The 27,961-nt window shown below is 48.9% G+C and overlaps 14 protein-coding genes; 9 read left to right on the plus strand and 5 right to left on the minus strand.

Annotated features, from left to right (window-relative positions):
* Window positions 1-1,548: 1,548 nt before the first annotated feature.
* On the plus strand, window positions 1,549-3,400 carry CHC_T00008119001 (hypothetical protein). XM_005712052.1 is given in 2 exon segments: window positions 1,549-3,318; window positions 3,319-3,400. The coding sequence occupies 1 exon segment, from the start codon at window positions 1,549-1,551 to the stop codon at window positions 3,316-3,318; it is 1,770 nt and encodes a 589-aa protein (XP_005712109.1). The 3' UTR covers window positions 3,319-3,400.
* Window positions 3,401-3,498: 98 nt separating this feature from the next.
* On the plus strand, window positions 3,499-4,026 carry CHC_T00008120001 (hypothetical protein). The gene has a single exon (XM_005712053.1). The coding sequence runs from the start codon at window positions 3,499-3,501 to the stop codon at window positions 4,024-4,026; it is 528 nt and encodes a 175-aa protein (XP_005712110.1).
* Window positions 4,027-4,203: 177 nt separating this feature from the next.
* On the minus strand, window positions 4,204-4,326 carry CHC_T00008121001 (hypothetical protein). The gene has a single exon (XM_005712054.1). The coding sequence runs from the start codon at window positions 4,324-4,326 to the stop codon at window positions 4,204-4,206; it is 123 nt and encodes a 40-aa protein (XP_005712111.1).
* A 5,369-nt stretch (window positions 4,327-9,695) lies between these two features.
* Window positions 9,696-10,580, plus strand: CHC_T00008122001 (hypothetical protein). The gene has a single exon (XM_005712055.1). The coding sequence runs from the start codon at window positions 9,696-9,698 to the stop codon at window positions 10,578-10,580; it is 885 nt and encodes a 294-aa protein (XP_005712112.1).
* Window positions 10,581-13,765: 3,185 nt separating this feature from the next.
* Window positions 13,766-14,416, plus strand: CHC_T00008406001 (Proteasome subunit beta type). The gene has a single exon (XM_005712056.1). It carries the CDS (start codon window positions 13,766-13,768, stop codon window positions 14,414-14,416), a length of 651 nt encoding a protein of 216 aa, XP_005712113.1.
* CHC_T00008486001 (Methylenetetrahydrofolate reductase) lies at window positions 14,416-16,498 on the minus strand. XM_005712057.1 is given in 2 exon segments: window positions 14,416-14,602; window positions 14,603-16,498. 1 exon segment carries the CDS (start codon window positions 16,496-16,498, stop codon window positions 14,603-14,605), a length of 1,896 nt encoding a protein of 631 aa, XP_005712114.1. The 3' UTR covers window positions 14,416-14,602.
* A 384-nt stretch (window positions 16,499-16,882) lies between these two features.
* On the minus strand, window positions 16,883-17,101 carry CHC_T00008123001 (hypothetical protein). The gene has a single exon (XM_005712058.1). It carries the CDS (start codon window positions 17,099-17,101, stop codon window positions 16,883-16,885), a length of 219 nt encoding a protein of 72 aa, XP_005712115.1.
* Window positions 17,102-17,112: 11 nt separating this feature from the next.
* Window positions 17,113-18,668, plus strand: CHC_T00008124001 (hypothetical protein). XM_005712059.1 is given in 2 exon segments: window positions 17,113-18,642; window positions 18,643-18,668. The coding sequence occupies 1 exon segment, from the start codon at window positions 17,113-17,115 to the stop codon at window positions 18,640-18,642; it is 1,530 nt and encodes a 509-aa protein (XP_005712116.1). The 3' UTR covers window positions 18,643-18,668.
* Window positions 18,669-18,683: 15 nt separating this feature from the next.
* CHC_T00008125001 (hypothetical protein) lies at window positions 18,684-18,776 on the plus strand. Its single transcript, XM_005712060.1, has one exon. It carries the CDS (start codon window positions 18,684-18,686, stop codon window positions 18,774-18,776), a length of 93 nt encoding a protein of 30 aa, XP_005712117.1.
* A 435-nt stretch (window positions 18,777-19,211) lies between these two features.
* Window positions 19,212-19,400, minus strand: CHC_T00008126001 (hypothetical protein). Its single transcript, XM_005712061.1, has one exon. It carries the CDS (start codon window positions 19,398-19,400, stop codon window positions 19,212-19,214), a length of 189 nt encoding a protein of 62 aa, XP_005712118.1.
* Window position 19,401: 1 nt separating this feature from the next.
* CHC_T00008127001 (hypothetical protein) lies at window positions 19,402-20,230 on the plus strand. XM_005712062.1 is given in 2 exon segments: window positions 19,402-20,100; window positions 20,101-20,230. The coding sequence occupies 1 exon segment, from the start codon at window positions 19,402-19,404 to the stop codon at window positions 20,098-20,100; it is 699 nt and encodes a 232-aa protein (XP_005712119.1). The 3' UTR covers window positions 20,101-20,230.
* A 397-nt stretch (window positions 20,231-20,627) lies between these two features.
* On the plus strand, window positions 20,628-21,889 carry CHC_T00008128001 (hypothetical protein). XM_005712063.1 is given in 2 exon segments: window positions 20,628-21,353; window positions 21,354-21,889. The coding sequence occupies 1 exon segment, from the start codon at window positions 20,628-20,630 to the stop codon at window positions 21,351-21,353; it is 726 nt and encodes a 241-aa protein (XP_005712120.1). The 3' UTR covers window positions 21,354-21,889.
* Window positions 21,890-22,117: 228 nt separating this feature from the next.
* Window positions 22,118-25,242, plus strand: CHC_T00008129001 (hypothetical protein). XM_005712064.1 is given in 4 exon segments: window positions 22,118-22,211; window positions 22,212-22,382; window positions 22,506-25,082; window positions 25,186-25,242. The coding sequence occupies 3 exon segments, from the start codon at window positions 22,212-22,214 to the stop codon at window positions 25,240-25,242; spliced, it is 2,805 nt and encodes a 934-aa protein (XP_005712121.1). The 5' UTR covers window positions 22,118-22,211.
* Window positions 25,243-25,253: 11 nt separating this feature from the next.
* Window positions 25,254-26,594, minus strand: CHC_T00008644001 (ubiquitin-activating enzyme E1). The gene has a single exon (XM_005712065.1). It carries the CDS (start codon window positions 26,592-26,594, stop codon window positions 25,254-25,256), a length of 1,341 nt encoding a protein of 446 aa, XP_005712122.1.
* Between the last annotated feature and the right edge of the window lie 1,367 nt (window positions 26,595-27,961).

Raw genomic sequence — 27,961 nt, forward strand, 5'->3', positions numbered from 1 at the left:
CTTTCTCCACGCTCCGGTGGCGTCCACCACACCCCCTCGTCCGCATCTTCCGTCGGACTCTTGCAGTTTCGGTTCCCTATCATGGTTGCGCGCATTGCCAAGTAATCTATGACAAGTTGAGCTGATGGCAAACCAGATCACCCATCCACTCTGGTAGTCTACCACCTTTCAAGGCTGAACTGCACTGGTCAAGATATGCCGTGGCACTGAATTGAGAAGGCAGTGAATTGTGTGGAGGGATAAATCGAGCATGGAGGAGGTAGAAGTGGACGTGCGAAAGGGCAGGGGCCAGGTACTGTTTTTCATTGCAAACTAGCGCTCCCGACAGCCTTGCTAGTTCAGGGAAGGGGTTTTAATGCCGCTGGAAGAATAGTTAGAGAAGCTGAAAGGGGACCATTTTCTTGTTACAACTCCGTCTCTGCGCCACTCCTGTGAGCCTCTCCTCTCGTCCCGTGACGAGGAGACCGCGCGTCAACCTAAAGGCTTATTTGATCGACACGCATCCCCATTCTGCTTTTGTTTTTCTAACTTTCAGGGGGAGCCGATGCTATACAGTGAACCCTCGATATCTGATGGTTGCTTCCTTTCCGCATTCAATTAAATTGTATATTCAGTTTCCAAGGATGTTTCATATACAGCCCAAATATGTAACAATCCCATAATTTTTAACTAAAATATTGAGTAATGCGGGTCTGCTTGGCTTGGTTTGCGCGTTCGAGGTGTGTCCATTTTCGATTGCCCAGGAAAACTGGAAATTGAACCACATTTATAATGAATAAAGTTATCACAGCTCAGTTTTGTCTCATAGAATGCTCTTGTATGAGGCCTGTTATGATTAAGATGTGCTTGTGGTATTCAGTTAGGCCGTATTCATGAATACCTCATATGTGACCTGCAATCAACGCTCCGGAGCTCGTTCCGTGCAATGGCATGCACATATCGCGGATATTCACATAACAAGGATTCAGATAGCGAGGGTTCACTGTACCACAGGACGGGCTTCAAAGACTCACATTTGAGTGGGACATGATACGGCCGAGCCGTGATAAGGCATACTGGCCATTCCGGTTCGCAGTCCGGTTTTACACGTATCCACGTGCCGTTCCGCAACATCACAGTGCTGCTGTAAAGATTGGACACGTGTACATGTATGAAGACGTGTGAATTGATGACCGTCAGTCATTGATTCGTCTCAAGAGAAGCCAAGGTCGATCAGTGCTTGTCCATTTCGATTCCGTGTCCACGTGTATATTATAGATCTCACAGTGGGAAATGATGAAATTTCTCAAGGGTCGGGGCGCCGCCGGGTCTCGCAGTAAGCCCAACCAGGTAAGCCGCCGCGGCGCACATCGCATGTGGTCCTGATCCCACTCAATGCCTTTACATCGTAGAAAAGAACCGATTCAAAAATAGGAATAGCGGCGGTCCCCACCGATTGCTCTTCATCTGCCGTTTTGCTTGCAGCCCACATCCTTCCTTCCAACCCCCCCTTCGCCGAGGCGCTATTCACATGTGACCACAATGCCTTCGGCACGGACTCTGCGCGCGATGCGCAGGCTAGTGTCCCATCACCATGCCCTCACCACGCCTACCCCTACGGTCTCCTCTTCCTCGTCGTTGCAGGAGCGACTGCTCACGGCCGGTCCGCTCCAGCCCACTGGCACAGGCGGCGTCGAGCTCACCTTTCTAGGCTCCAGCTCGCAAGGTGGCGCACGCCGATACCCGAGCTCCATGGCCATGCGTCTGCGCGGCATGGCCTCCTCGGAGGTCTGGCTGTTCGATGCCGGTGAAGGCGCCCTCGCTCAGTTGCAGCGCTCGTCCATGAAAATTGGCCTTGTTCGCAACATCTTCATCACGCATCTGCACGGCGATCATTTGTACGGACTGCCAGGGCTTGTTCTGTCGGTGTTGAGATCGAGGTTGGGGGACCCTGTTGCCGATCTCAGCGCCGCATCGTCACGCCATGAAAAAACGCCCCCGCTTGATGTGTACGGGCCGCAAGGGATTCGAAGCTTTCTGAGAATGTCGCTCGGGGTGGCTGGCTTTTACATGCCGGAGAGGAATATTTTGAGAATTCATGAGCTCATGTGGCCGAAGGACTTCGGACCAAGGGGTAAGCGCAATCGCGGAAAGTTGGCGACGACGTACTGGACAACGCGTGTGAAGAGATTGCAGTACGAGGCTCTGGGAAGGGATATTGAACCAGTCATCACTGGAGATCAAATGCCGCAATATACGTACGACCTAATCAAGGGGGTGGACAGTGATCTACTGGAGGACACGGAAGGCAATGTGCGTTCGAGAAAGTGGGCGATGGAGGAGGGCCCTGCAAGCGTTGTAGCTGCTCCTGTTTTGCACACTGTGCCCACGTTCGCTTTCTCGATGACGGAGAATGTCGTTTCGAGACGGTTTGATAAGACCAAACTGCAGCAATTTGGCATCCCGGCCGACGGCAAAACCGTGCGACCGCTTTTTAGTAATTGGACAAACGGGAAGAGCGCCGAGTGGGGTGGAGTGGAGATCTCTCCTGAGGATGTCATGCAAGACGGACGCGCGCCTCGGCGAGTGTGCGTAGTTGGGGATACCTATGACGCAAATGGGGCGTCACATATTGCGCAGGGTGTAGATGTGCTGGTACATGAGGCGACAAATGTGGCTGCTCAAACAGCAATTGCCAAGGCACGGGGGCATTCTTCAACACTTGGGTCAACTGGTTTCGCGAAAAAAGTAGAGGCGAAGCGGTTAATTCTCAACCATACCAGTGTCGGATATAGTGAGCGAAAGATCAGAGAGATGGAGACGGAGGCGAGAGGGATGTTTGGGGCGAATAAGGCTTTTGTGGCAAGGGATTTGAGCGTGTTTAATGTGCCGACAAAGGAGGAGGACAGCGATGAATTCTTGTTTCGTAGATTCGTTGGCTTTGTTAATTCGCTCGAGTATAGCCGTCATCACGACAGCGGGGACAATCCTTTCCAGCAGGATGTGGTGGTAGACAATGGCGAGAACTACGAGGCAAGTCCGAGACTGCGGGATGACCGGGAGAAATTCGTGGATGAAAATGGAGAGGGTGAGGTGGATGGGGACATGAACATTGACGATGAGATTGATAGCGAGGTGGATGACGACTTGACTTTGGATTCTCTGGTCAGCGGCGATAGTGATGCAATCGGACACACGAAGAGCAGGCGAAAGGGTGAGAGTGCGAGTGAAGGTGTGCGACGGGGTGAATCGGTATTTGTCGGGGAGCTGAAAGAGTTGGGCGTCGAACTCCCAGGTCGAAAGGTTGGATATGGACGGTTTCAACGTGTTGTGGTATGAGAAGGAAATCGGGATGTGGAACGGGGAGGGATCCGGATGGGATGCTATGAAGCTTAATTTTTGTAAATATTTTAGTCTATCTCCGATGACAAATTGCCGACCGGCATGGACGCAACGTGTACGAATTTGGGGTCTAATTGGTGCCTTCGTGAGCAACTTTTTGGTTCGCCGACCGTGCCCATGCGGGAGATCTGCCCACCCTGCCAAACTGCCCACCCCCCCCCCCCCCCCCCCCCCCCTCTCTCCCATGGCGCGATTGCATTCTCTCTGCTGCAATCTCTTTCTTCACATCTGAACTCCCCCCAGTCTCCGCTAGCCTCCGCCCCCAGTCCTGGTTCAATCGCTCCCGCTGCCATGAATCGCCCACGGCCGGCCTTTGCACTTCCGACTGTGGCGGTCCCTCACCTCCGCACCTCCACCCGCCTCCTCTGCTCGCGGAAGCCGGGACATCCTGCCCCATGCTTCTCTGTGTCAATGATGGCAGATATATCAAAACCTCGACCCGGCGTCGGCGGCCCCAAGCGTGGTCCGGAGTTTGGAGGCGCAGATAAGGGGGGAGGCGTCGCTGTCATCACGAAGCCGGATGTCAAGCAGAAGACAAAGAGAAAGGCGAAGACAGAGAAGGAACCGTCGTGGCGTGTCTTGTTACACAATGACGATGTACATACTTTTGAATACGTCACCGGAGCTATCGTCAAGGTCAGTTGACGATGCTCCCCTTTGCCTTCCCTTCACACGTCATGCCTTCCTTTGTCTTCATCAAACCCTGTCAAGGCGCAAAGCAACACGAATATCTAACATCTCTTGTGCCTTCTTTTACTATCCTCATTCTTTTTGATGAGTAGGTAGTTCGCACAGTATCAAGAAAGAAAGCCCATCGCATCACTATGCAAGCGCATGCATCAGGTGTTGCAACGGTAACAACAACATGGAAAGCTCAAGCCGAGGAATACTGCAAAGGCTTACAGATGCAAGGTTTAACAAGCTCCATTGCCCCCGATTCATCATTCACTCACTAGACGACCAGCGCAGAATTGACTGCTCGAAGAAGACAACGGCATCGGAGATTTACCTGACCCCCCCGCCCGATTGATCTTTAAACTATTTTCAAAACGCTACCTGCTCTGCGCCAAAGATATCGATTTTGTGGCCACGTCTTGTTTGTAACAGCATTGTGGAGTGCACTTTGCCATCCCGACGTCTCCTATGCGGCCCAAGAGCTCCATCGGCATCACTTCCTCCATTATGCTCCAATTGATTCTGCAGCACGTTCCGAGGTCTTGCACTACAGCGGTCTGGCTTCTTCGTGGTTCATGCATGACACGACTTTATCTGGTGGCAGGAAGAACAACGATTGGATATGATCGGAGTAAAGTGTTGGTTCAACCAGCGATTTGAATACTCCATATTCAGCCTTGAGTGATTTCCCAGTGGCTGTCTTATCCATCTGTCATCTATAGGGGGGCTGTTATTTAGTAGATGATCTCGAGGCCGAATATCAGGCGCACTGAACCCCTCTCATTGAGGGGTGTGATCGCCTGATACATTGATTCGCGCATCCTTATCTTCCGGAATATTCAGCCATTGATGAGTGCTTTGTACTTCAAGTTGAGAGAACCAGGGATAAAGTCACAGCGCTGGTTGCTGATCAGCCTCATGCTCGTATAGTTTCCCATGAAATTCAAAGGGAGGCACTGAAAAATGTTACCAAACACGAATCCTCCTAACTGCCCTGGCACGGAGTGGAAACATTCCTTTTGGACTGCTTTGGTCTTTCTTAAACAGCCTTCTACCCTATCGAAGGAGATAGGAAGCATCATCAAGACGAAATCACTCTGAGACTCACAATGCTGAAGCGTAATGTTATGACGTAAGCTGTGCCTGCTCAGCATTGCCACTAAAGTAGCCCGCCGGACCCGCATGACCACTCGCAGAAGACTATATTTTTCATCTGCATCAGTATTTAGCCATAGCATAGCTACATGACTACTAAGTTTGCTTGCATTGACAAGGCGTATGGTCACAATGATGCAATTCTGTTGAAAATTCCATGAGAGAAACTGTTAATTTTTTTATGTATTTCCGCTAACAGCTCTCAAAGAAGTTTCACTATTAGTGAAGTTGATACGCAATGTCAGGCATGCTTAAAACAAAAAGCACACGAACATGACAAACAAAAATAGTTTTGACTTCTTTGACTTCTCTCAGTGACGCCCACACTGAGTGTCCACCTTCACCAGGTGTGAAACCCCCAGAGCACCAACAATTATGTAAGCTTCGCATACACATAGGGATAAAATAGGAACGGGGGTCGAAAGAAGTAAATGGGAAACAAAACTATTATGCCTACGATACAGTAGCAGTAATATTTGAGCAGCAGCACGACGTCTGTTACTGCACAACAGCTCTCATCGCAAAAAACAGTTCCGTATTGGGTCAGAAAGGCCTGATGCTTTTGCGCCTTCACGTCAGTATGAATCATCGGGCACTACCGCACTTGCATAATGCTTTTTAAACACAGTGCGAAAAATATCCAGTGAGATGGGCCGGCCGCGGATACAGGAGCGGCCCATGCCTGCTCCTGTCTTGCAGGATACCTTAAACTCAGACAATGCCCATAGCGATTTGCGTCAGTAGGAAACAAATGTTGTTTTTCAATACATGTTGTTGTGCCTTGCCTGTAAAGAAAGCAGTTCAGGGCCCAAGATGCAGCCCTGCAACTACCAGTACCAAAAATATCTACATTTCGGAAAGGAAAAGGTCATATTTCTGAGCCCCAGTACTTCCAAGCTTAGATGCGGGGTTCGCAGAATGCGTACTTGTGTGGTGGGTACAGAACCATCTTTCCTATAACTCATGGCTTGACCTAATTCTCATGCGTGAGATGCATGAATGCATCGCAGATGGGAGGCATCTCAGAGTCCTTTGCAGCACCAGGAATCCAACCTGATACATCGAATGTCGCTGTGTGCTGAGGGCACGAGCTTCTCAATTGACTTCGTGCCCCGGCTTCGTCGGTTTGAAGAAGTCGTGTTTTCTCCTTTCTCAAAGAGCAGCCTCATTCTTCCAGAACTGACCTTTTTCATTGTGCGCAGAGGTCAGCGGCACAAATCCTCATTTGGTTTGCTTCTGTAAAGGGCAACCCCGTGTGAAAAGAATTTTCGGGCTCCTCTAGGGAAGCATTTCTGGGGCGTGAAGGACTTGCCTAACCTCTCTTTGGTGGGAAACCTTACAATCGCCAGTCGGCGAAAGGAGCATGGGGGTTCTTCGAATTTCGACCATTAGAACCGGGCGGGGCAGCGATATTACAGCCCCTGCTCCCTGGAGACATACAGGCACCCCGTCCGTCGGATCAATACCAAGTGTCACGGCTCCATCAACAGAGTCCGCAAAATGTAGTTTGAAAGTCATTCAACTACTCATTATCGTTCTTCTTTTTGGTTATATTTGCCTCCCGTCTCACTTTGTTCGCACTGTATCTTCAAATGCTTCTGTTATAGATGTGTCACACACTGGTCGAAAGATGCTTGGTAAAGTAGCTGATGTTGCTAGTTCCCTTTCTGGTCGTTCAGAGAATTTCGGTGGCGTTGCCATAGTGGCAGCATGCATGAATCGACAAGAAGCGTTGAAACGCGTTTTGCCGACGTGGCTCTCAGTCAGTGGGGTAAAAGAGATTGTTATCGTTGACTGGAACAGTTCTCCTCCATTGAAACCTCTGGTTCACCCAGAGAAAGATTCAAGGCTCAAATTATATCGTGTGAACAAGGAGAGCTCTTGGGTCCTGTCAAGGGCTTATAATTTGGCAATGAACATGACAAGACAGAAATATGTCATTAGAACTGACTGTGACTATGCCTTAGATGGTGATATTCTGAGCGCACATGATCTAAACGAAACAGAAACCGGTTTCTACTCTGGAAATTGGAAAATGGCCCGTAACGAAAACGAAATTCATTTGAATGGGGCCATGATTCTGAAACGGAAAGTGTTTTGGGATGTAGGAGGATATGATGAAAGAATACAAACGTATGGATGGGATGACGAGGATCTCTACACACGGTTAGCTGCATGCAACGTTCAAAAGTTAAACGTCAGCTACGATCACGTTAACCACATCTCTCACGATGATGGTAAACGAGCACAGAAAGGAGTCAAATTTGCACAAGTGCAAATTGACCTGAACCAACTTCTACTTGAAAGATTGCCGCCCTGGTCGAAGAATGACTCGGAAGGACATGGCTCATCTCAGTACCAGGTTGTAGATCGTGATGGAAAAGGCTACTTCGAGCTAGAAGCTGAACACGTTCCGAAATCTTTAAGAAGACAAGTTGACAACGACTTGTATGAAGAGTCATGGGCTCTAGCTCTGGGTAGGCGGCTCGCTGACGACTTTCATGTTCCCTGGGATATTTTGGAGTCAACAGACTCAGAAAACAAGGAGCTTTTGTTACGTAAGCTTTTGCATCTCCAAAGTGACTTAGAATTTCAAAGGAGCTCGGTGAAGGCCGCAGATAATGGGACAGAGGATATCTTGAGATTGCCAGCAGAGGCGAGGATACTTTTCGTTCATTGCATGCATGGCCTGGGAAATCGATTGCGAGCTCTGGGGAGTGCCCTGGCATTCGCAAGGACCAGTAATCGTATTCCTGTCGTTATATGGGAATCTGACGCCCATATTGCAGCTGACTTCAACGCTCTCTTCAACACATCAGACATGGTGGTTCTGAAAAAGTTTATACCTACCTGGCCGCTTCATGATCATCACAAGTACGACCACTCTTGGAATCACTTCCTCTTTTACAACTACATGGAGATGGAACCAAAGGCAGTCAAAGGGGAACTCATTGTCAACGAAAAGAGCAAGCATATATATTACAAAGGAGCCTACATTCTGGAGGCGCCGGAATATACATGGTGGGATGCTGATAATGAGGAATTGAGAAAATTGCAACCAGTACAAAAGGTTACAGAGCGGTTGCAAGAACTCAAAGATGAGGGCCTCTCATCAGCAATTGGCGTTCATATTCGAAACAGGACACTCACCTTTGATATCAAAAATGTCGATTTCAACCAAGAGTACGGGTCAGATGCGGCTACGACGATGGAACACTGGCGCTCGCAGAGTTCCTACAGAAATTTTGTTTCGGAAATGAAGCGCATTATTCGGGAAGAGGACAAAGATGGTCAGTTTTATATCGCAACAGACACATGGGAAGTAATTCCGCGGATGGAAGCACTCTTTCCGGGAAGAATACTAAGCACAAATCGAACATGTGACGATAGGGATTCCGAGTGCGTGAAATACGCAGTAATCGACATGTATGCTTTAAGTAGTACACGGAAGTTGCTCGGCTCAAATTGGAGCAGCTACACGGAGATGGCGGAGCGTCTAGGGGGTCTGAAAGCGAAGTTAGCAGGACTAGATTTCGGGGAAGGAGCAGGGAAGCTATTGAATGGTGAGGCAAGTGAGCACGAAGAGGTTGAAAAATCTGAGGAAGAGGTTTCTGCAGAACTACAGGATAGGCAATTTGACACAGGCAGGGAGTGAATAGGTACGGTATGGAAAGGAGACAAGAGTGGTGATGACGGTCAATACTATTGAATGGCTTTTTATTCCAAATACGGTTGCGTGCACTATTGCTAAGATACTGAATGATCACTTGCCTATTCCGCTATCAGCGATTGCAATGCGTAGTGGAATTTTGATAGAATACAAACTATATTGAAGTGTGCTTCCCAAAAGAACTGATATTGCCTTGGGTAGATTGCTTGAGACACACAGCAATCTCACAAAACTGGGCTTCGTCTCGTTGAAAAATTACGGAAGATGGTTGGTGTTGCATTGAAATTGAATTTTTTCATTCTTTTGAGATTGACCGGTGTTTTGAGTAATCCCACGACCTCAAATTGACCAAGCAAAGTCCCAGGGCACACATCAGTGCAGATTGCAGCACAAGCAGTTGAGGACACCAAGTACAGCTTTTCGGCTCCAGCTTCAAGTACGTCTTGCCGCCACAATTTTCGATTTCCTGCGTTAGGACGTGCACAGCAGTCAGACAACAGTCATAGAGGCTTCGTGAGACTGGAGTCTTGAAGCATTCAAGCGTCACCCTAGAAAGGCTGCACCCGAGAATACATTTTGCTTGCTTTGCATCATTCTCACCTCCAATCAATCGTTTCGGGAATAGGCCAGGCTGGTCGCATTAGAAGAATTCCCTCCGTGTGTAATCATGGCTTCTCAGAAGACAGCGTTTGAAGTCTCGAGCCCATTGGCGAGACCCATGAATTCACGCATTTCTGTGCAACTCCAAGAGAGCCGTGCCAAGCACTTCAGAGTCGCAGGACACAGAAGGTCGCAAGGCAGAATATCGATGCAAATGGAAGTGGACAAAAGCAGTAAGCAAGGAGATAACTCCAAACCCCGGCAGACTCATATTTCCCCGGAATTGGCAAATCAAGCCATTAATGATGCTATTACATACTCAGGTGGGGACGTTGTGGTTATGGCTAGAACCTGTGCAAGTGGATTTTGTGATGCATTACAACAATGCTATGGTTCAGAAGAAATATCAGATGTGTTTATTGCTTGCGGCTCAGGTTTAAACGGCTTAATTGGATTGCAAGTCGCTGTAGAGCTGCAGAAAAAAGGTTATGCACCAGAGGTCTATGCTGCAGAGCAATCTAAGCATGCTAATTTCCGATCTGTCTGCGATGAAGCCGGAATCGACTTGCACGACTTCATTCCCAGCACGCTAGAGTTTTATTATGACATCGTTGTAGATGCCTTGCTTGGAACTGGCTTTGATGGGGGGGACATTCGACAACAGTACTGGACTGTTTACGAGATGCTAATCTCAACTCGGCTTGCGATTGTGAGCCTTGATGTACCATCTGGCTGGGATCTTTCGACGGGTCCAAGAAAAATTGATGTGACAGCAGATTCGTTTATCAAACCCGAAGTGCTAGTGTCTTTAGGAGCACCAAAGCTTGGATCAAAGGTGTTTGCCGGGGGCTACCACTTTATAGCTGGTCGACATCTTCCTCAAAGCTACTTTTTAGAAAAGGGAATCTCTGTTCCGGCTTTTCCCGGCGAGGAGTCAAACTGCGTGCTCATGTCAAGTAACCCGTTTCGCTTCGAAGGTGCTAATGGAGAGACATATGGGCGACCTGGACAATTCAATGCCACGCTCTACACGAAAAACCCTACCCGAGAATGGGTCGATGTTGACAAGCACGATGACCTGTGGGACGAACTAGACTAGCATTAGAGTGTGCTCAGTGAGTTTAAGAGTGGAAATCATTGTCAAGTGCCATACAGGGACTCTAGCTGCGAAAATACGCTATCTACTGGCCAACTTTTTTGCTTAGCGCGACGCGCCACATAATGTAATTCGACGTGGCCTGCGTCAGCGCGGAAGCTGTGACTTTTCCTGTTTGTCGCCATACGAACCCACACGCAACACCGGTGACACAGGCGGAGGCCATGTATCGAACGTTTGGCGGGTCATATCCAAGTTTTGATTTCCCTAAGTGTGCAATGCCGAAGGCACCAGACGCGATGAGTAGTGCAGATATGGACCCGTGGCCTAGGCGTTGCTCCAACATATTCTGCATCATACCCCTAAATATAAGCTCCTCGGTAACGCCGTTCATGAATATGCCTAGGAAAGTGGCGGCTTCTTTGGCCGCGTCTAAACGAGGTGGCGTCTTGACGTCAGCAAACCGGGTTAGGGCGGCAAGTGGAACGGTGATGAGATCAGAGGCAGCACCCACGGCTAGCGCTATCAGCACATCGACTGGGGTTACCTTGAAAGTGTAGCCCAAGTCACGAGCGTGGGCCAGCTTTGAAAAAGGGCGTAGAATTGTGAAGCAGTTCACGACTGTCAAAGCTGCGGTGAGCAAGCCCCAGGCTGTGACCTTTCCAGTCGGTGATATGTCCGATGACAACAGCTTAAATTCCAGTGGCAGCCAGATGCAAAGAACGGTAATCAGGTCGGCCATTTCGGAGCGAAGCGATGAGTGGTCGTCTGGCTTTGTGAGCTGAAGCAGTGACGGGATGAGGATATACGCTATGTAAATTGCCAATATAGGGACTGCGCGGCGGCGACCGTCCATGATGTTGGGTGCACCGGCGAGGCACACTGGAACCATAACTAATAGCACCGTCCAAGCTGCTTGCCATCCATGTCCAAATTCGTTGACAAATGTCGAAGAAGAGTAAGCCAGGAATAAAAGAGTCCAGCACATCGAGGCCGAGGACTCCAGAGTGTGGGCTCGGCCGCCTGGTTCTGGCATTTTTGGAAAGCCGCGGTCAGGCATTGGCTCCATGCTGAAGGATGGAACGAAGATTCTACTCGAACAGTGAGGTAGAACACGGTTGAAGCTGTTTCAAGTGTCTCTGCGGTAGCCGGAAAACGCTCTTGTAGAAAGCAGGGTTGCTTTGAGCACTTTGTCGTTGCTCGCTGCGATTTTTGCGTTTCTAAAAGGTTTACTAGGAAGGTACTTTTGCTGGGCCTTGCACGTGTTCCTAGACGTTAGTCTAGGTGTAAGCAAGAAAAAAGGGGACTCGTTATTACACGTGTTCACTTTTTTTCTGTAAAGTACACGTGTTCACTTCTCCTTATGAGGGGAACGGGGTGTGAGGGGAACGGGGTGGTGCTGAACTTTTCTGTAAAGTAGTAAAGTACACGTGTTCACTTCTCTTTATGAGGGGAACGGGGTGGTGCTGAACATTTCTGTTCCTAGACGTTAGTCTAGGTGTAAGCAAGAAAAAAGGGGACTCGTTATTACACGTGTTCACTTTTTTTCTGTAAAGTACACGTGTTCACTTCTCCTTATGAGCGGAACGGGGTGGTGCTGTCCGCACGGCTGTTCGCAGAAGGGTACCACTCGGTACTGTTCAGGTCATAAGTTGAACCGAAGTCTTGGCGCCAACCCGCCCAAAAGGTTTATACTGTACCCTTCTCACAGGCTCAATGTGGGACGCATAAGAAGTTATGATAAATATGCGAATGCAGTGCGTATTCGAAGAAAATTGCCTTTATTTGGACGGGAGAATTGGTCTCCAAAGTGTGCCGGGGTCAAAGTGGGACGACGAGAAATTTCATGTCTTGCACGCTTCATCTGTAATGGGAGAGACCCAACAAAGCCGACGCTGCCGTGTGCTTGCGGGTCCTCAACAACTCGCCTTCCTCAACCTGCATCCACTGTTTTCGGGCTCTTGGCCATTGCGAAATTGGCAAGTCGTCGCAAACTATGTCTTCGAGAGGCGACACCGCAGACTGCGCTTTCAGACGTTTCTGAGAGTCAATATTTTTTCTGTTTGCAGTATCATTCTCTACATTAAATTCCTGAATGTGATAAACGTCGGGTACGGGCGCTTTTGGAGGATTCCGCCCCTCCAAACGAGCACGAACGGACTGCAAATTGCCAACCGTCGCTGCGTTTCCTGTTGCGAGGAATTTTCTATTAGATTTCTTAGGTGTGGGGTTCTTTGACAGGCATATATTCTTTCTCAGAATGTGCGCAACACATAATCATTATTGAGAGCGACGGAAACCTCTGCAAAAGGCATGAGCAGAAAACTGACCGTTTGTAAGAGCATGTGAATATGTTTCATCAAACGAATATATTTAATTCGTTGCGAAATAGTTTAGCAAAATCATATGCGCGAAACTATGAGGCGCGGCATTATAATTTTGGTGTCACAATTTGAGCCTTGTCACAGATTGAGCCTGTGAGAAGGGTACAGTCACACCCCAATACTGTAATGTATTCAATATTTTTCAGGAATTGCAATAGAAACCTTCGCCGGGCTCAGAACGTTTGTACAAGCAGCACTGTTTGAGCTAAACAGATCGGCTGACGGGAGACATTATGCACGCCCCTGGCAGTTGTTTGCCTGGAGACTTTTCAGATTCAAATACAGTTAATTTGCCTGGAAAGGTTTCACACTGATTCGCTCCTCGTCTGCCCAACTGTGTGTGTACTCGGGGCATGTTAAGACAGGGTGTGTCAAGACAGGCTGTGTCTTAGACAGGGTGTGTCTTAACATGCCCCGAGTTGTTGATGTTGCCTACTGCACGTCACGGCATATCCGTTGAACTGAGCATCTGTCTTCGCTGTGCAAGAAATCAACTATTATTTTGTACTTGAAGTTACCATTGTAATTACTAAAGTTTGCCAATTATCATACTCCTAGTATGATACAGGACTCCTGTACAGTACAAAGATTCATATTCCAGCAGGTGGCCCTTTCTGTATGATACTCTTTGGGCAATCCCGAGCAACATTGCCTTCTTCCGCGCCTTGAAGTGGATCTGACTCGCTCACCTTTGTTTCATTCAGCGGGAGACGGCTTTAAGCTTGTCATTCTTGACATTGTGAGCGCGAAAGACGCGAGGAAAGTATATTGAGGGGTGCTGTAGTTGAAAACGTCCTCTCAAACATGGATCCGTACGGCCAGGAATGGATGAACGCTGAGCACTCGATGGGTACTTCCATCATGGCTGTCGCATTTGACGGCGGCGTGGTAATGGGAGCAGATTCGCGTACGACAACCGGAGCGTACATCGCTAATCGTGTCTCTGACAAAATCACGCCAATGACCGACAAGATCTATTGCTGCCGTTCTGGTTCTGCCGCCGACACGCAGATCATTTCTGATTACGTTCGGTACTACCTTTCCATGCATGATATCGAACTAGGAGAGGATCCAGACGTCGACACGGCGGCAAAGCTTTTCCGGGAATTGTGCTACCACAACAAGGGACAGCTCATGGCCGGGATTATTGTTGCTGGATGGGATAAACACAAGGGCGGCCAGGTTTTTACCATCCCCCTGGGAGGAGCGCTTGTACAACAACCGTTTGCGATCGGTGGATCCGGTTCTTCCTACATCTATGGATACTGCGACTCTAATTTTAAGGAAGGAATGACCAAAGAAGAGTGTATGGAGTTTGTGAAGAACGCTTTGTCGCTGGCAATGGCTCGTGACGGAAGTTCAGGTGGTGTCGTGCGGTTAGTAGTAATCGACAAGGATGGTTCAGAGAGGAAATTCTTCCCGGGCAACAAGCTTCCTGAATTTTGGATGGGATGATTATGAAAACGTTGTAAATGAAACACAGTTTACTTTTAGGGTGCCGCTCGAGTCACGCCCGAAATGCACCCCGATCCTGTGCACGTGAGACGTATACATTCGCTTCTATGACCGTAACCCACAGCATGATGCGGCATGTGTCCTTGTGGCTCTCAAGTAGAATTGAGTTGCACTTGGCCAACACTTTTATGCAAACAGACTGGCATGAGTGGGTGATGCCAGCACTGTTTTGAATACAGCGAAAATATCCCCACCGACATAGTCATTGTCGACAACATTAACAAGATACAGCGTGTCGTGAAGCTCCTTCAACACCTTCCTTGAGGGACTATCCTTTGGGTATAGATCCGCCCAGACGTTTTCCCACACTGCGAAGGCCTCGCTCTTCCAAGCCTTGAATGACTGCGGGTCCACAACCGTGGGTTGGACAATTTCCCGGTCCGGGAACACCCCCCATGTCACGGCGCAAGTAGTCTTAGTCTTCGCATTCGTGCGCAGTTCGTCATTCTTCACCTTTGCGGCATAGATGGTTAACGATGGGATGTCCTTCGCAGCCTCAAAGAGCGCGTCAACGATTTGAGGTTTCGCGAAGAACTCCACGTACGCCTTCTGATAAACATAGCCGCCTGGGCTCCCCCAACCGACAGTCACATCGCTAGAAGGCGCAGCGTTGACTCGCGGTTGAGAATTGATTGTAAGCAAGCCATTCTTGTTTAGCCAGACAAGCGGAGCCGAAATCACTAGGGTCTCGCTTGCCAATTCCTCGGTCTCTGACCACGGCAGGCGTTTGAGTTCACCCTTTTGAAATCGTGTGAATACATCGACAACGTCCTCAAAGTCATTCAGCTCTCCATAACGAGCAGCCGCATCCTTCCTATGTGCCGCAGAGCACCATCCACCGCCTCCCAATAGATGGTACTCTCTGAGGTCGCCGTAGGCAGGAGACCGATTATCCCCCCATCGCCCGTTCGGATACTCGTCCCAGGTTGACGTGCGGTCCAAGTAAGACTTTGGACGGTTTGCCCAGAAGATGGGACGAACATTCTCATTGCGGCGTTTATCAACTGTTGCCGGGCGCCAAGGCAAGGAGCGAATGGACTCAGTCTGAGGGATGAGATCTAATTGATCGATAATTGCCATGGCCGACTTCTCCAGATTCAAAGTGTAGAAGTGAATCCCTGGGGACAGTCCTGACTTTAAGATCCGTCGGCACATGTCCACACCAAGACGGACACCAAACTGCTTGACTGCAACGTCATTGTCTTTTATCTGTTCAATTGCGTCCAAAATGGCTTGTGGAACTTTCGTCTTGCAGAACCCAGTCATGCGTTTGAAGCCCATGTAGTTCTGTATCGGGAGAATTCCGGGGAGAATAGGGATCGTGATACCCTGCTCGCGGCAACTTCGCACAAATTTCAAGTAGCAATCGACGTCATAGAACATCTGCGTGATGATAAAGTCAGCTCCAGCATCGACTTTGTCTTTGAGATGTTTCATTTCGTCTTCAAAGCTCATTTTTCCATCGAGGAAACCAGCCGGGTGACCCTCCGGATAGCCAGCGACACAAATGCCAAAGTAATCGCCATAATTGGCACGAATGAAACGCACAAGGTCCGTGCCATGCTCGAAGCCGTCCTCGCACTTAGTCCACTCCTTACCAGCGGGAGGATCGCCACGAAGCGCAAGAATGTTTCGAATTCCAAGGGCCTTGGCGCCCTCCAGGCCCTCAAGAACGTTTCCGGAGGGCATGTTTGTGCAAGTGAGATGCATCATGACGTCGACGCCGAGATACTTTTGAATGTTTCCAGACAAGCTCAGGGTGAGATCGCTGGTTGAGCCACCGGCCCCCCAAGTGACATCACAGAAGAGCGGTTCAGCGGCGGTCATCCGTTCAACTCTTTGATACAAGTTTGAAACTCCTTGCTCGGTTTTGGGGGGGAAGTACTCGAAGGAAAAGAACGGACGGCCTTCCAATTGACGGTATTGAATCTTGTCGGCTATCTTGGGGAGGTGGCGCAGGTTCGGATCAGCATCGCTGAAGCACGTGGATGTGGCGCCTTCCATACCGTTAGAAGCGGGCATAGATGTTACTGCCTTCTGACGATTTGTCTAGGTCGGTCGGCAATGAAGTGCTGATGAATTCTGCGGACGTGGTAAGGGATGCTGAGAACGAGGAACACTTCAGGGTGAAATGAGGACAGCCGACACTGCAGAGAATACCGTAGGTGCTATTGATGCAATCTTGTTTTAGCGAATGTCCAAAGACTACTGACCGACGAATTCGAGCGGAACAGTCTGAAAATGGAAATCTGGTCCGGTATCTGACCCCTCAAGCTCGCTATCAAGCTTGTGGTCCAGCAAGTTTGGATATTCGTTGATGTTGACATCAACACCGACAAGACATCTGGACAGGAGCACCAGTGGTGCAAGGAGATATGATCGTCGTGAGGTTTGGCGCAATTGCAATTACACACTCCAAATTAATCCCGTGAGCAGCATGCGATGCTTGAACCCTGGAGCACTTCCCGCCAAAAAAGGATTTCTCTCCAAGTGAAAGTTGCACTTTTTTGCATGCCACCACCGTTGCATGCCACCACCTTGCGTGCCATTGCTCCGCCCCATCAAACTCGTAGAGATTGCAAATGGAGCCATCGTGAATACGCCCTTCTCTAAATCAAGCCGCATCCTGATCCAGAATGCATTCCCTGGAGCCCACACCGCCGAACGGGAACGGCCAGGAATCGCATCCAACGGTCCGCGTAGTGTCGGAGATAGATCTTTCTCCTGCGAAACGCTTCATTCTCCCGAAGAAGAAGAAATATGAACCTCAGTATGCGCATGTCTATTTCAGCCGTCTGAAGTCGCTGACAGCGCATGTCCTCAAATCCGCTAAGCTCACTTTCGGAGAAGGGGAAGAAGGAAAGCTTCAGTATTCGAAGAGAATTGCAGATATCGCGTCGAAAGACGAGATGGAGACTGTCGTTGTTGGCGTCATATTCCGTCATATGAAATCGAAACCCAGTATACTGGCACAATACGACGTCCCCTCTCATGAGCTTATACCCGCGCCTCCCGACAGGGCAACCTGTACCTACCCACGCGATGACGACGAAGTCTTCATTGAAGACGAGTACGGGAGATGTGCTTTGGATTTATCGCAACTTGATTCCGCCGTTGCGACCCTCTCTCTAGTGACCGGATTTGTCCTCGCTCTGAAAGGACATGAGGACAGGCGCACCGGGTCTTTCAAAGTGAACGCCATCTCGTACGCAGGCCAGGCGCCTCAAAAGTCCCTGCCCGAATTGCCTGGAGATAAGTTCATCTGCATCACATCCGCACTGTCTTTCGGGAAGGCTGATGGTGATGTTCTTGCAGCAGAGCTACTAATGGAATTTTTACGGGGCAGCGCAGGTGAAGATCCTGAAGGGTCTACATGTGCCAATATCGTGCAACTGATCGTGGCAGGAAATTCAGTCCCGCAGCTGGAAGATACTGAGAGTGGCCCGTCGGCAGTCCTTGCCGCCCATCGACCGTTGAAGAGTGGCGAGAAGGAACGCGTCGCAGCACCTATTGTTGAGGTTGACCGCTTTCTTTCTGTAATTGCCTCGTCGCTACCCGTCGCTGTCATGCCCGGCGAGGCTGATCCCGTCAATTACCTTCTTCCACAGCAGCCGTTTCACCGATGTTTGCTGCCCAGCTCATCTCGGAATGAGAACCTTGCTCGCGTGCCGAACCCGTTTGAATGCTCAGTAGACAAAAGAGTTATTCTTGGGACATCAGGGCAACCGGTCACTGACTTTGCGCTGTACGAAGATCAATCGAGCGTTATGAAGGACGGTAAAGAAGCGGGAAAGTTGCGGCCATCTGGTGAAAAGGTGTTGGACATTCTGACGCTGATGTTGCAGAATCGCCATCTGGCACCAACATGTCCGGACACGCTTGCTTCTTTTCCGTTCTCTGATGGCTCTGATCCCTTTGTCCTGGAGTCAACCCCGCATGTGTTCTTCGCAGGTAACCAACGGGAATACGCGTCTCGATTGGTAAGAACACCACATGTGCAAACCCAGGCTTCATCAGGTAGTTCTATGGACATTGATGGCGTGCAAGGTGGTGAGAAGACTGTGCGGATCGTTTCAGTGCCACGGTTTGACGAGACAGGTCAGGTTGTTCTAGTGAATCTGAGAACATTGGATTGTATAGTTAGGGAGTTCGCATTAACAATGTAAATAAATAGAGCCGACTGCCGTTCGAATAAGATGCTCCAGGGATGCGAATTGTTTTAATTCTGGAGTGCGGCTGTCCGGTGCGACTCGCATTTAAACGTCGAGTCGTTATATTGCGAATGAAGTTCATTCAATGAACCCAACGCTGGGGAGCAGGACTGGCACCAGAGGGTAACAGTTCTAAGAGACTATTGTTCCGTGTTCAAAGTGCGCCGCAACGCTCTCTATTGCTGTCATAGATTCCCCCATCATTCCGTTGCAGTCATTCATTAGCAGGTGATCTCAACAACCCTCAAGAGCTGTTTTCCCGTTCGCGAGGGATGGCCACGGCCCTGTGCTCCCACATTCCTCTACTGTAATAACAAACCAAGGGGAATCAAATACTGTACCGAGCAACCTTGGTGTCAGAAAAGCTACTGTAATAAACCGAAGCTCGTACAGTAAACTGCGACATACTGTACTGCCTCAAAGTACAGTACCTATAGTAACCCCTATTTTGTAGGCTACGGCAGATGCCAGAAGGGTACTTCATGATTCTGATGTAACCGGCTGTGACACCGATCCGTTCGTCCTCATTCATGTGCTCCTTGACATGACCAGGAGATAACTCCTTCACAAACAATTATGTTGTCGGGTTTACGACAGCGAATACTGTCCTCGGGGATCTTTCGCAGCCTGTGCACGGAGGCTCTCAGCCGAAAGATCCCTGCGCGAGATGGCATGAATCGCCCATGCGGGTTGCTGGCGAGGAAGGTCGGCATGATGAATTTGTGGGACGACAACGGAACTAGGCACCCAATTACAGTCCTTTGCGTTGATAGATGCCATGTGCTCCGGATCCGGGAACCAAATACCAACGATCGCAAACAGCGGTGGGGGGTGCAAGTGGGCGCGGGGCCAAAGCGGCCGTACAAGACAAACAAAGCCCATAGGTACCACTGTGCGAAAGCAGGCGTTGAACCAAAACAGAAGCTTTGCGAGTTCATGGTGAACAAGATGTTTACGATTCCTATCGGAACAGAGCTACGAGCGAATCATTTTGAGGTCGGGCAATACATAGATGTTACTGGAACTTCTATCGGGAAGGGAACACAAGGTGTGATGAAGAGGTGGGGATTTGCGGGAGGGCCAGCAAGTCACGGATGCAGCAAAGCGCATAGAAAGGGTGGTTCGATCGGTATGTCTACGAAGCCGGGACGGGTGTTCAAGGGCAAGAAGATGGCGGGTCACATGGGCAATGAAAGGAAGACTGTTCAGAGCTTGATGGTGTATCGCATTGATAACGTCCGGAATCTCATATATTTGCGAGGTGCAGTTCCCGGCAATTCCGGTAACTGGGTGCGAGTTAGGGATGCAGTACGAAAACTGAAGATTGGGATGGAAGCACCCCCGGCATTGAGATTCTCTACAGAAGGTGTCGTAGAATGGAAAAAAGAAGGTGTCGTGGCAGCGCTTTCGTGACTTTTACCGAGGTTCTGTTGGTTCTAACCATGTTGGACAGAGAAGCACCGAAAAAGCACAAGTTGAAGCCTGAGCATAAGCGTTTGCAATAAATCCCAGCGATGTGTGGTTGCCATTTGCTTCCATTGAACGTAACATCATGCTCAGAAAGGATCCTCTCGCCACATCCGTGGTGCGAGAGACATGCAAAAATTACCATGTTTCGAGTTTGCGATATTGAGAAAACACTTTAATGGTCTCGCACTCTTGGAAACCTGCTAACTTCGTACAAAGAGAGAAGTCTTATACGGTCCACCTACCGCAGTTACAGTTATCTTCCTCAGTTTTAACGAGCAAATTGCAGCTGGGACAGTAATCGGTGTAGAGCCGTGTTATGACTTCATACCTTACAGAGGTTCGGGCCCGAACATTTTCAGCCAGATTTTAGACGCCGCCAGAAAGGCATCATTTTTTTTCCTCGGCTACCTTGAGGTACTTTCTGAAGGGTACACTTCTGGTGCAGCAGCTTATAATAAAGTGTACGGTAGATGTCAATCTTGGTGCGCTTTGAGATGCGTACAGGATCGTTGACTTCTAAGACTCGTATGCCTTTCAATCGTTGTTCACAGGCCCTCCTTCCGGGAGCCATGCACAGATCAGCCGGTTCAATAGCATGGTTAGGCCCACTGGTGCCTACTCAGGTCTCGCATCGACGGGGAATATTAAGATATGAGTCCCAAAAGAGTGGACTAGAAAAACGAGGAGTGAAAGCCCTCAAAACGAAAAGATCAATGGCGCCATTTTCAGCTCAACTTGAAACCCCCAAACAACAGAGCATGGCAGAAATACCGGTGACTTGGAGAGGTGAAGGGATGCAAACCGATTCGTTGGTTAGCCAGGTGAAATTTAACGACGCTGGTCTTGTGCCAGCGATTGCGCAACAATGGGACACCGGCGAAGTGCTACTAATGGCGTGGATGAGCGCGGAATCCATTCGGGAAACGATGCGTGGCGGGCGTGCTGTTTACTATTCAAGGTCGCGAAAGGAGCTCTGGCGGAAGGGAGACACTTCGGGACAAATTCAGGTCCTTCGCGACATCCTTTTGGACTGCGATGGAGACACTGTGCTTCTCAAAGTTGATCAGCTTGGGGTAGCATGTCACACTGGAAGACGCTCCTGCTTCTATACGGCATTTCGACCGCCTTCAGGGGAAACCACGATCATCGCCGACGTTATCATGGATCCAAAAGAGCTTTACAAAAAGGATAATTAGATTGCCCGGTCTGTACTTTTGTCTTTGCTCTTGCATTCATTTGGGTCTAACTCCGGTCGAAGGTTTAAATTGTTCATATTCCAACAAGTGGTCGATGCAGTGTGCGAATGAGCTCTCGCAATCATTTCTTGAATTTTTGCTCAGAGAAAAGAACATGCCTATTTACGACGGGATCGTGCTTCATCAATTCAAGCTTGAAAGGCATCGTTTTCGGGTTCTTCCTCTTGACATAGTAGTAGCCGGTGCCCGCATTTGACATCAGTCGAATGAGAATAGTCTTTGCTTTTCCTTTAGCCATTCTCCGTGTCGCAGTTCACAAGCACTTGTCGCGATTCAGGCACGGCAAAGAGAGGAACGAGTTACCGTACGCTTTTGATGGTGCATTAACTCTAAGAGCGCTGATGAACACAGCGTGGGAAGGATCAAGCCCCTGGTTGGATAAATAGGCCGGCACGAGAGTACGAATAAACGGCAACGGTACAGTAGTGGACGGTGGCTGACGCAGATTTCGGTAACACTAAAATTAGTAGTTTTTTATGATGCCTCTGCCGTCAGATGTGTGTCGGCTGCTGTATGTATGATAAGGGATGCCATCGCGCAGCCCCTAAGATCCAACAAAAATGCTCGTCGCTCAACTTGCCCTTCACAGTAGAAGAGCGCCAGTAGAAGAGCGCCGCTTCTCCCGCAAGGCGTTTTCGAGTTCCCGACCAACGTTCGAGTTTGTGAGCTCTCGCTCCCATTCATGCAGGACGGTTGTAGTAGAGCTCGCAAGCGACCGAAGCTTCGAAAGTTTCAAGGGGGCTCTTAGGAGGACCATTGCCACCTGCATACACTAAGTCAAAAATCACCAAACGCAAGATGTTCAACGGCATTTTGTTCCAACAGTCATTGCAGGATCTCGTCAAGGGCATCCGCGCACACCGCCGTGATGAGGAAGAATACATCCGGTCCAAGGTTGCCGAAATTGCAGAAGAATGCCGAGGCGCAGATATGGCAAAGAAGACCACAGCGGTTTTGAAACTCACACATGTATGTTGGCTGTCATCTCCTATTTATCGAGAGATAAGAAGCTTTCTAATTCACCTAAAACGCCAACGCATACTGACAGTTTTCTCATCTCGCACCATTTCCTTGCGCAATTCTCCCACGTAGCTGCAAATGATGGGACATAGTGTAGGGTTTGCATCATTTCACATCGTGGAGGTCATGAGCAGCCCCGTTTTTGCATCCAAGCGCATCGGCTATCTCGCTGCGGCACAGTCTTTCTCGCCTACAACAGATGTACTACTCCTTACAACAAATCAATTCAAGAAGGATCTGACCAACGGCAAACTGCAAGACTGCTCGCAGGCACTCACCTGCTTGGCTAAATTGGTTACTGAAGATCTCGGGCGCGATTTGGAACATGACGTTTCTCTGCTTCTCAACAGTCCACGCCCATATATTCGAAAAAAAGCATTGCTAGTGCTCTTCCGTTTGATCATGGTGCATCCTGATACACTCCCAGTGGTGAGCCAACGCTTCAAAGATCGCCTGGTGGACAGCGATCCTGGGGTAGTGTGTGCGGCAGTGACAGTTACCTGTGAGCTAGCACGAGCATCCCCGAAAAGCTTTTTATCGTTAGCTCCTTTGCTCTACCAATTGCTAACGAACAAAGAAAGCAATAATTGGATGTTGATCAAGATTGTCAAGTTGATGGGTGTGTTGACTCCACTTGAACCTCGGCTCGGGAAGAAACTTGTAGAACCTCTCACAACCTTGATGCGGACGACACGTGCGAAGAGCTTATTGTATGAATGCTGCAGCACAGTAACATCAGGATTAATGGCGCACCCAGAAGCTGTTGAACTCTGTGCTCAGAGATTAGGGGAGTTCATGGATGAAAGCGACCAGAACCTTAAGTATCTTGGTCTCCTATCCATGAAGAAGTTGATCCAAGCACATCCCCACCTAGCTTTAGAGCACAGAGACAATATCCTTGACTGCTTGGACGATGAGGACATTGGGATTCGAATGAGGGCTTTAGAGTTGGTTTCTGAGTTTATCACGAAGCGAACACTCCGAGATATCTCTCGGATCCTACTCAAAAAGCTGCGAAAGGCCAGTGCTGAAGGATTCAGTACGGATGCTGTCATTCTAAACGGGCAAAGAGAGACGTTTTCGGATTCTACGTCTGCCTACATGCCTGTTACAGACCAGGAAGCCCCATATCGCCAGTCTCTAGCTCGGCAACTTTTGAAAGCGGGGGAGTATAAGCGAAGCGCACAAACGGCGAAGTCGGGATACGATATGCTTCTAACCGGCGATGACTTCGCCTGGTACACTACAGCCATACTCGGGGGACTCGCAGAAATTCCGTTGCTGTCAAACGAGATACGTAACAAAATTGGTGACCAGCTTCTTGAGCTAACGTCAAGAGTTGAAGCGTTGCGCCCGATTAGTGTTAAGGTCGCGCTTTCACTGCTTTCTGCAAGAAGAAAGATGTCTGCAGTGCGAGCAATTGTTGATCAGAAAGAGACGGTGTCCGCGGAAGATATGCTTGGTGTTGAGGAAAATGGAGAACCAAAGAATGCCACTGAATCAGACACACAGATAAATGGCATATCGAAGAATCCAGATCAACCGATTGGAGCTTGCTCACAGAGTTCTGATGAAGCTCTTCTTCCCCCTACTCTGGCAGCAAGCAACGCGTGGGTGGTTGGCGAGTACAGTGAACTCATCGAAGATCCTGTTGCAGCAGCCGAAATCCTTATATCATTCCCACGGAAGGGCCTGGACTCCGCAGACCAGGTTCGCATTTTAACAGCCGCTATGAAGGTATATGCAAGCTGTCATGAGGACGACGCCTCCCGTCTTCACAATGTGATCAGGCGTTTCGTTGATTCTTTAGTTGACAATCAGTTTGCTGAAGTGCAAGAGCGCGCATGGATTTTCAAGACTCTCTTGACCGCATGTGTAGAGGGCAGTGGAAATCCTCTTGCCGCTCTCTTTGAAGGAAAGCTAATTCCCGTTGATTACCGTGCCCAATCCAAGATTCCAGTCGGCGGTGGTCTTGACTTGAATCAACCATTGTTAGATACTGGCTCCGACTCTCTCTTTACACACCTGCTGAAAACTATCGAAACTAAAGTTGACGATGGAGATGGCGGGGACGATGACAACCTCTTCCGAGAAGCCGTGTTCGCAAACTCGACTTTGTCGTTTAGCGGTGTGCAGATGGGAAGTTCCAATTCTGCGTCTGGTCATGGTCCACTTCTGGCAGGCTTGCCGGAAGCCGTCGACAGAGGCAACAATCCGTATTACCTCGGTGCAACTTCTCGCTCAAATACTGATGCCAAGACGCAACAAGACCAGCTTTCGATGACAGAAAGCAAATCTCCTCAGCAATTCAAGTATGACATACCTCAGCTCTCTACAGAGGCAGCTGCTGTCCTTGCTGAAGAATCTCCATCTGGTCTCAAGCTAAGCGATGATGAAAGAGAGCTGCTGCAAAGTGAAGTAAAACCAGCTGACGAACGACTGGAAGCCGCATTCAAGGGCGCTTTTGACGGAACTAATAGCAAAGAGACCGGGAAAGATGGAAAGCGGAAGAAGAAGAAGAAGAAGAAGAGCAAGAAAGACCGCGATTCAGCATCACACAAAGGTCGGGACGGGAAGGAGCCCGCAGTAGAAGTTAGCTTGATTGACTTCGAGGATGCATCTGCAACATCAAGCTCGAGAGAAGAGGCTGTTTCAGCAGCGAAACCGAAACATCTCGCGGATGCGCTTCTGCTTTGACTAAGGCAGCAATGTACAGTATGGCTACCTCACTTTACAAAACCTCGCCAAACAGCCTTCGTCATTTGTTTGTAGGGCAATTTCGTTAGAAGTACTAACTTGGTTAGATTGATGTTAAAAATATCATATGAAGCTGACATAAACAGTGCGGATGAAAGGTAAGTCCTTATCCGACAGTGTTAGTTCCATATTTGAACTTATAAGGTCTTCCAGCTTCTTATCCAAGTTGCCCTCAGTCGCTTTTCGAAGATGGGCAGGTGCAGCTGCGTACAATGTCTTGCCTGTGGACGTTCGAAGGAATGGCTTTCTGGATCGAAGCTCAGGGTGCCCGGCAATCGTCTCCAAGAACTCTGCTAGAGTCGACTCGCCCTTCGCTGTAACCTTAACGAGAGCAGGAGCGCCACAAACCGGACAGTCAGGTCGTTTTTCGTTCCTATATGTGTACGTATAAACACCATACCTGCCATTATACATCATGTAGTTGTCCATGTTGTTTGCGATGCTAGTGATCATCTTCACAGCCTCATTTGCACAGGCCGCAGCGACAATAGCATTGCTAGATGCAACTGCTGGAATGATGTTTTTCGCGACCCCTTGCGTGAGGCGGTATGTTACGCCTTTGATACCAAAGTGATCTGCACGTTCCTTGGCCTGCTCAAAAAGCCAATTCGTATGTTCCGGTTTGTCAGTATCCAGCTTACTGTTGCCAAATGGCTTCATCTTGTCCCATAGCACAGCATTAGCGTACTCGATGCAATGCTCCGGTAGTCGTGGTGTGTTTGCTATTGTACACAACGGAAAATTTTTAGCAGGGGGAAAGAGACTTAAAGTGCACTCGAAGCAGCTAGAGAGGGATGGTATAATGATCCTTGCTTGTCCCTGAAAGCCTTCTGTACCACCATCGATAAGCGGAATAATGGTTTCTTGAACGGGATTTCCTTCGTCATCGCGTTCAACAAGACTATAAAGCATAGCGTTGAGCCACCGTCGGGCGTCGATGGAGTCAAGTCCTGCAATGACAAGGTGGAACTGCCTGTAGAAGTCCTTGTCAAAATCCATGATGTTCGCATGATACGGAGTCACATTGGCACCTGGGATGCGATTATTTACGAAATCGGCAGCCACAGTTGCCTTTGGTTCCCCTACGTCTTTTGTTCTGAAAAGAAATTGTCGGTTGAGGTTTGTGAGGTCAATTGTGTCGAGGTCAATGACATGAATATCGCGAAAACCGGAGAGGGCGGCGTTCTTCAGAAGCTCGCAACCTAGTCCACCAGCGCCAATGATCAGGAGTTTGCACTGTGTCCTTAAAAAACTTTCAGTATCTGCTGCCGCCTCTGGCGAGAGTTGCTGTGATAAGGGAGAGGAATGGCGCAGCAGATGGCCGAGCCCGCCCCATAGCGACCCTCCTGGAGACCAACCAGGAACATCTGGTGGTGGTTGCCCTGGTGAAGAAGTAGACTGCATGGATTTGATATCGAACAAGACAATACGACACAACGCTGATCAGATGTATCCCAACTGCTGCACAATGACCAATGTGAGCTCTATTCGAATCTGACGAAAGAGGTTCCGTTGACTTTGTCGAGAATCGCGATCACTCTTCGTTGGTCGCGTGATGGATGCACCTTATCAGTACTCCAGGGAAGATAGCGAATAGTAGGGTCGTTGAACACTTTGCGTTTGCCCTTTGAAGAAAGTTGTTTTGAAAAGAACGCAAGCTCGTGAAGGAAGTAGTGTGATCTTGAGAGTCTCGTGTAAGGCTGCTATCATAACTTTCGGAGAAAGTTACATTACAGTAATATTACAGTAATAGACCCATTCCTTGTGGGCTCGTCTGCTGGACGTCACGTTGAAGTTCGTGGTGTTGACAACAACATGAGCACATTTTGCTCTTGCCACATGCTACCCATCATTACTACCAGTAACTCACCGACATTCCAGTGTTGCTGGGGGGTGATTATTAAAAAAATCGGAAGATGGTAACGGCCGAGATAGTCTTCTTTCATGATTTCTTTGTTTTCTGAAGTTTACTCGAAACCGGAGAACATACAAGTAAGTATCAAGGTTGTTTAACACATGAGGCGGCTAACCAGAATGATTTTCATATCAATGTGTCGCTCTACCTTCAGTTAGTTTTCCCCTGACTGTACAAACCCATCCATCTGATTACGAGAAAGCAGGACTGTTTCTTCACACCGTCCAGGGATCCCAACGTGTTCCAGAAATGATGAACAGTTGCGCGCTCAACCCTCCTCATGATGTTACGATATTCTACCTTGTAAGCGTACTCAAAGCAAATAACTTCTAACGTGTGCTTTGGAAATGGAAACGATTCCCTTCAGCCTGAAGACCTAAGCATTCCACAAAGTCTCTAGCATACTGCAGCGTTTCTTTTTTTAATTGACCTTGGGAAGTGAAGGGGCTTCCGGTCACCCTTTTCTATGCAGTAGTCTAATCTGTATGCCGCTTTTTGAACGATTCATCGCAGTCTTGCCCTGCCGTTCCTTTTGAAATTATTCGAGTGGTGTCGATAGTCTATCCAGAACATTGATGCTCTTTGTCGACCCAGCCCCAAACAGTGGAAAAAATAAAAAAAAGATCTCGACTCGCTCAGCCTAAAGGTCGAATAAAGGTTTATGGGTCCTATGTATTTTTCTTATAACAGGTGGATAGGACAAGCGCCCAGCTTCGGGGTGAAGTGTAGATATATCAACACTTGAAGGCCCGCAAGCGCCGAGCGCCATAATCATGCGATAGAGGACCGGGAAATAAGGGATCAATAAAAGGCGGCTGTGAATATAGACCTCCTAAACTGCTGCGAATGTCGAAAA

The sequence above is a fragment of the Chondrus crispus genome, genomic scaffold (genome assembly GCF_000350225.1).
Source record: "Chondrus crispus Stackhouse genomic scaffold, scaffold_94, whole genome shotgun sequence".
Lineage (NCBI taxonomy): Eukaryota > Rhodophyta > Florideophyceae > Gigartinales > Gigartinaceae > Chondrus > Chondrus crispus.

What these genes read in the sequence shown, in the direction of transcription:
- CHC_T00008119001 (XM_005712052.1), top strand. Translation starts at nt 1,549, where the DNA reads ATGCGCAGGCTAGTGTCCCATCACCATGCCCTCACCACGCCTACCCCT.
- CHC_T00008120001 (XM_005712053.1), top strand. Translation starts at nt 3,499, where the DNA reads ATGCGGGAGATCTGCCCACCCTGCCAAACTGCCCACCCCCCCCCCCCC.
- CHC_T00008121001 (XM_005712054.1), bottom strand. Translation starts at nt 4,326, where the DNA reads ATGATGAATCGGGGGCAATGGAGCTTGTTAAACCTTGCATCTGTAAGC.
- CHC_T00008122001 (XM_005712055.1), top strand. Translation starts at nt 9,696, where the DNA reads ATGGAAGTGGACAAAAGCAGTAAGCAAGGAGATAACTCCAAACCCCGG.
- CHC_T00008406001 (XM_005712056.1), top strand. Translation starts at nt 13,766, where the DNA reads ATGGATCCGTACGGCCAGGAATGGATGAACGCTGAGCACTCGATGGGT.
- CHC_T00008486001 (XM_005712057.1), bottom strand. Translation starts at nt 16,498, where the DNA reads ATGCCCGCTTCTAACGGTATGGAAGGCGCCACATCCACGTGCTTCAGC.
- CHC_T00008123001 (XM_005712058.1), bottom strand. Translation starts at nt 17,101, where the DNA reads ATGCGGCTTGATTTAGAGAAGGGCGTATTCACGATGGCTCCATTTGCA.
- CHC_T00008124001 (XM_005712059.1), top strand. Translation starts at nt 17,113, where the DNA reads ATGCATTCCCTGGAGCCCACACCGCCGAACGGGAACGGCCAGGAATCG.
- CHC_T00008125001 (XM_005712060.1), top strand. Translation starts at nt 18,684, where the DNA reads ATGCGAATTGTTTTAATTCTGGAGTGCGGCTGTCCGGTGCGACTCGCA.
- CHC_T00008126001 (XM_005712061.1), bottom strand. Translation starts at nt 19,400, where the DNA reads ATGCCGACCTTCCTCGCCAGCAACCCGCATGGGCGATTCATGCCATCT.
- CHC_T00008127001 (XM_005712062.1), top strand. Translation starts at nt 19,402, where the DNA reads ATGAATTTGTGGGACGACAACGGAACTAGGCACCCAATTACAGTCCTT.
- CHC_T00008128001 (XM_005712063.1), top strand. Translation starts at nt 20,628, where the DNA reads ATGTCAATCTTGGTGCGCTTTGAGATGCGTACAGGATCGTTGACTTCT.
- CHC_T00008129001 (XM_005712064.1), top strand. Translation starts at nt 22,212, where the DNA reads ATGTTCAACGGCATTTTGTTCCAACAGTCATTGCAGGATCTCGTCAAG. An exon ending in CGGTTTTGAAACTCACACAT is followed by an intron (nt 22,383 to 22,505) that starts GTATGTTGGCTG and finishes TCTCCCACGTAG; the next exon opens with CTGCAAATGATGGGACATAG. An exon ending in CAAGCTCGAGAGAAGAGGCT is followed by an intron (nt 25,083 to 25,185) that starts GTTTCAGCAGCG and finishes CTCGCCAAACAG; the next exon opens with CCTTCGTCATTTGTTTGTAG.
- CHC_T00008644001 (XM_005712065.1), bottom strand. Translation starts at nt 26,594, where the DNA reads ATGCAGTCTACTTCTTCACCAGGGCAACCACCACCAGATGTTCCTGGT.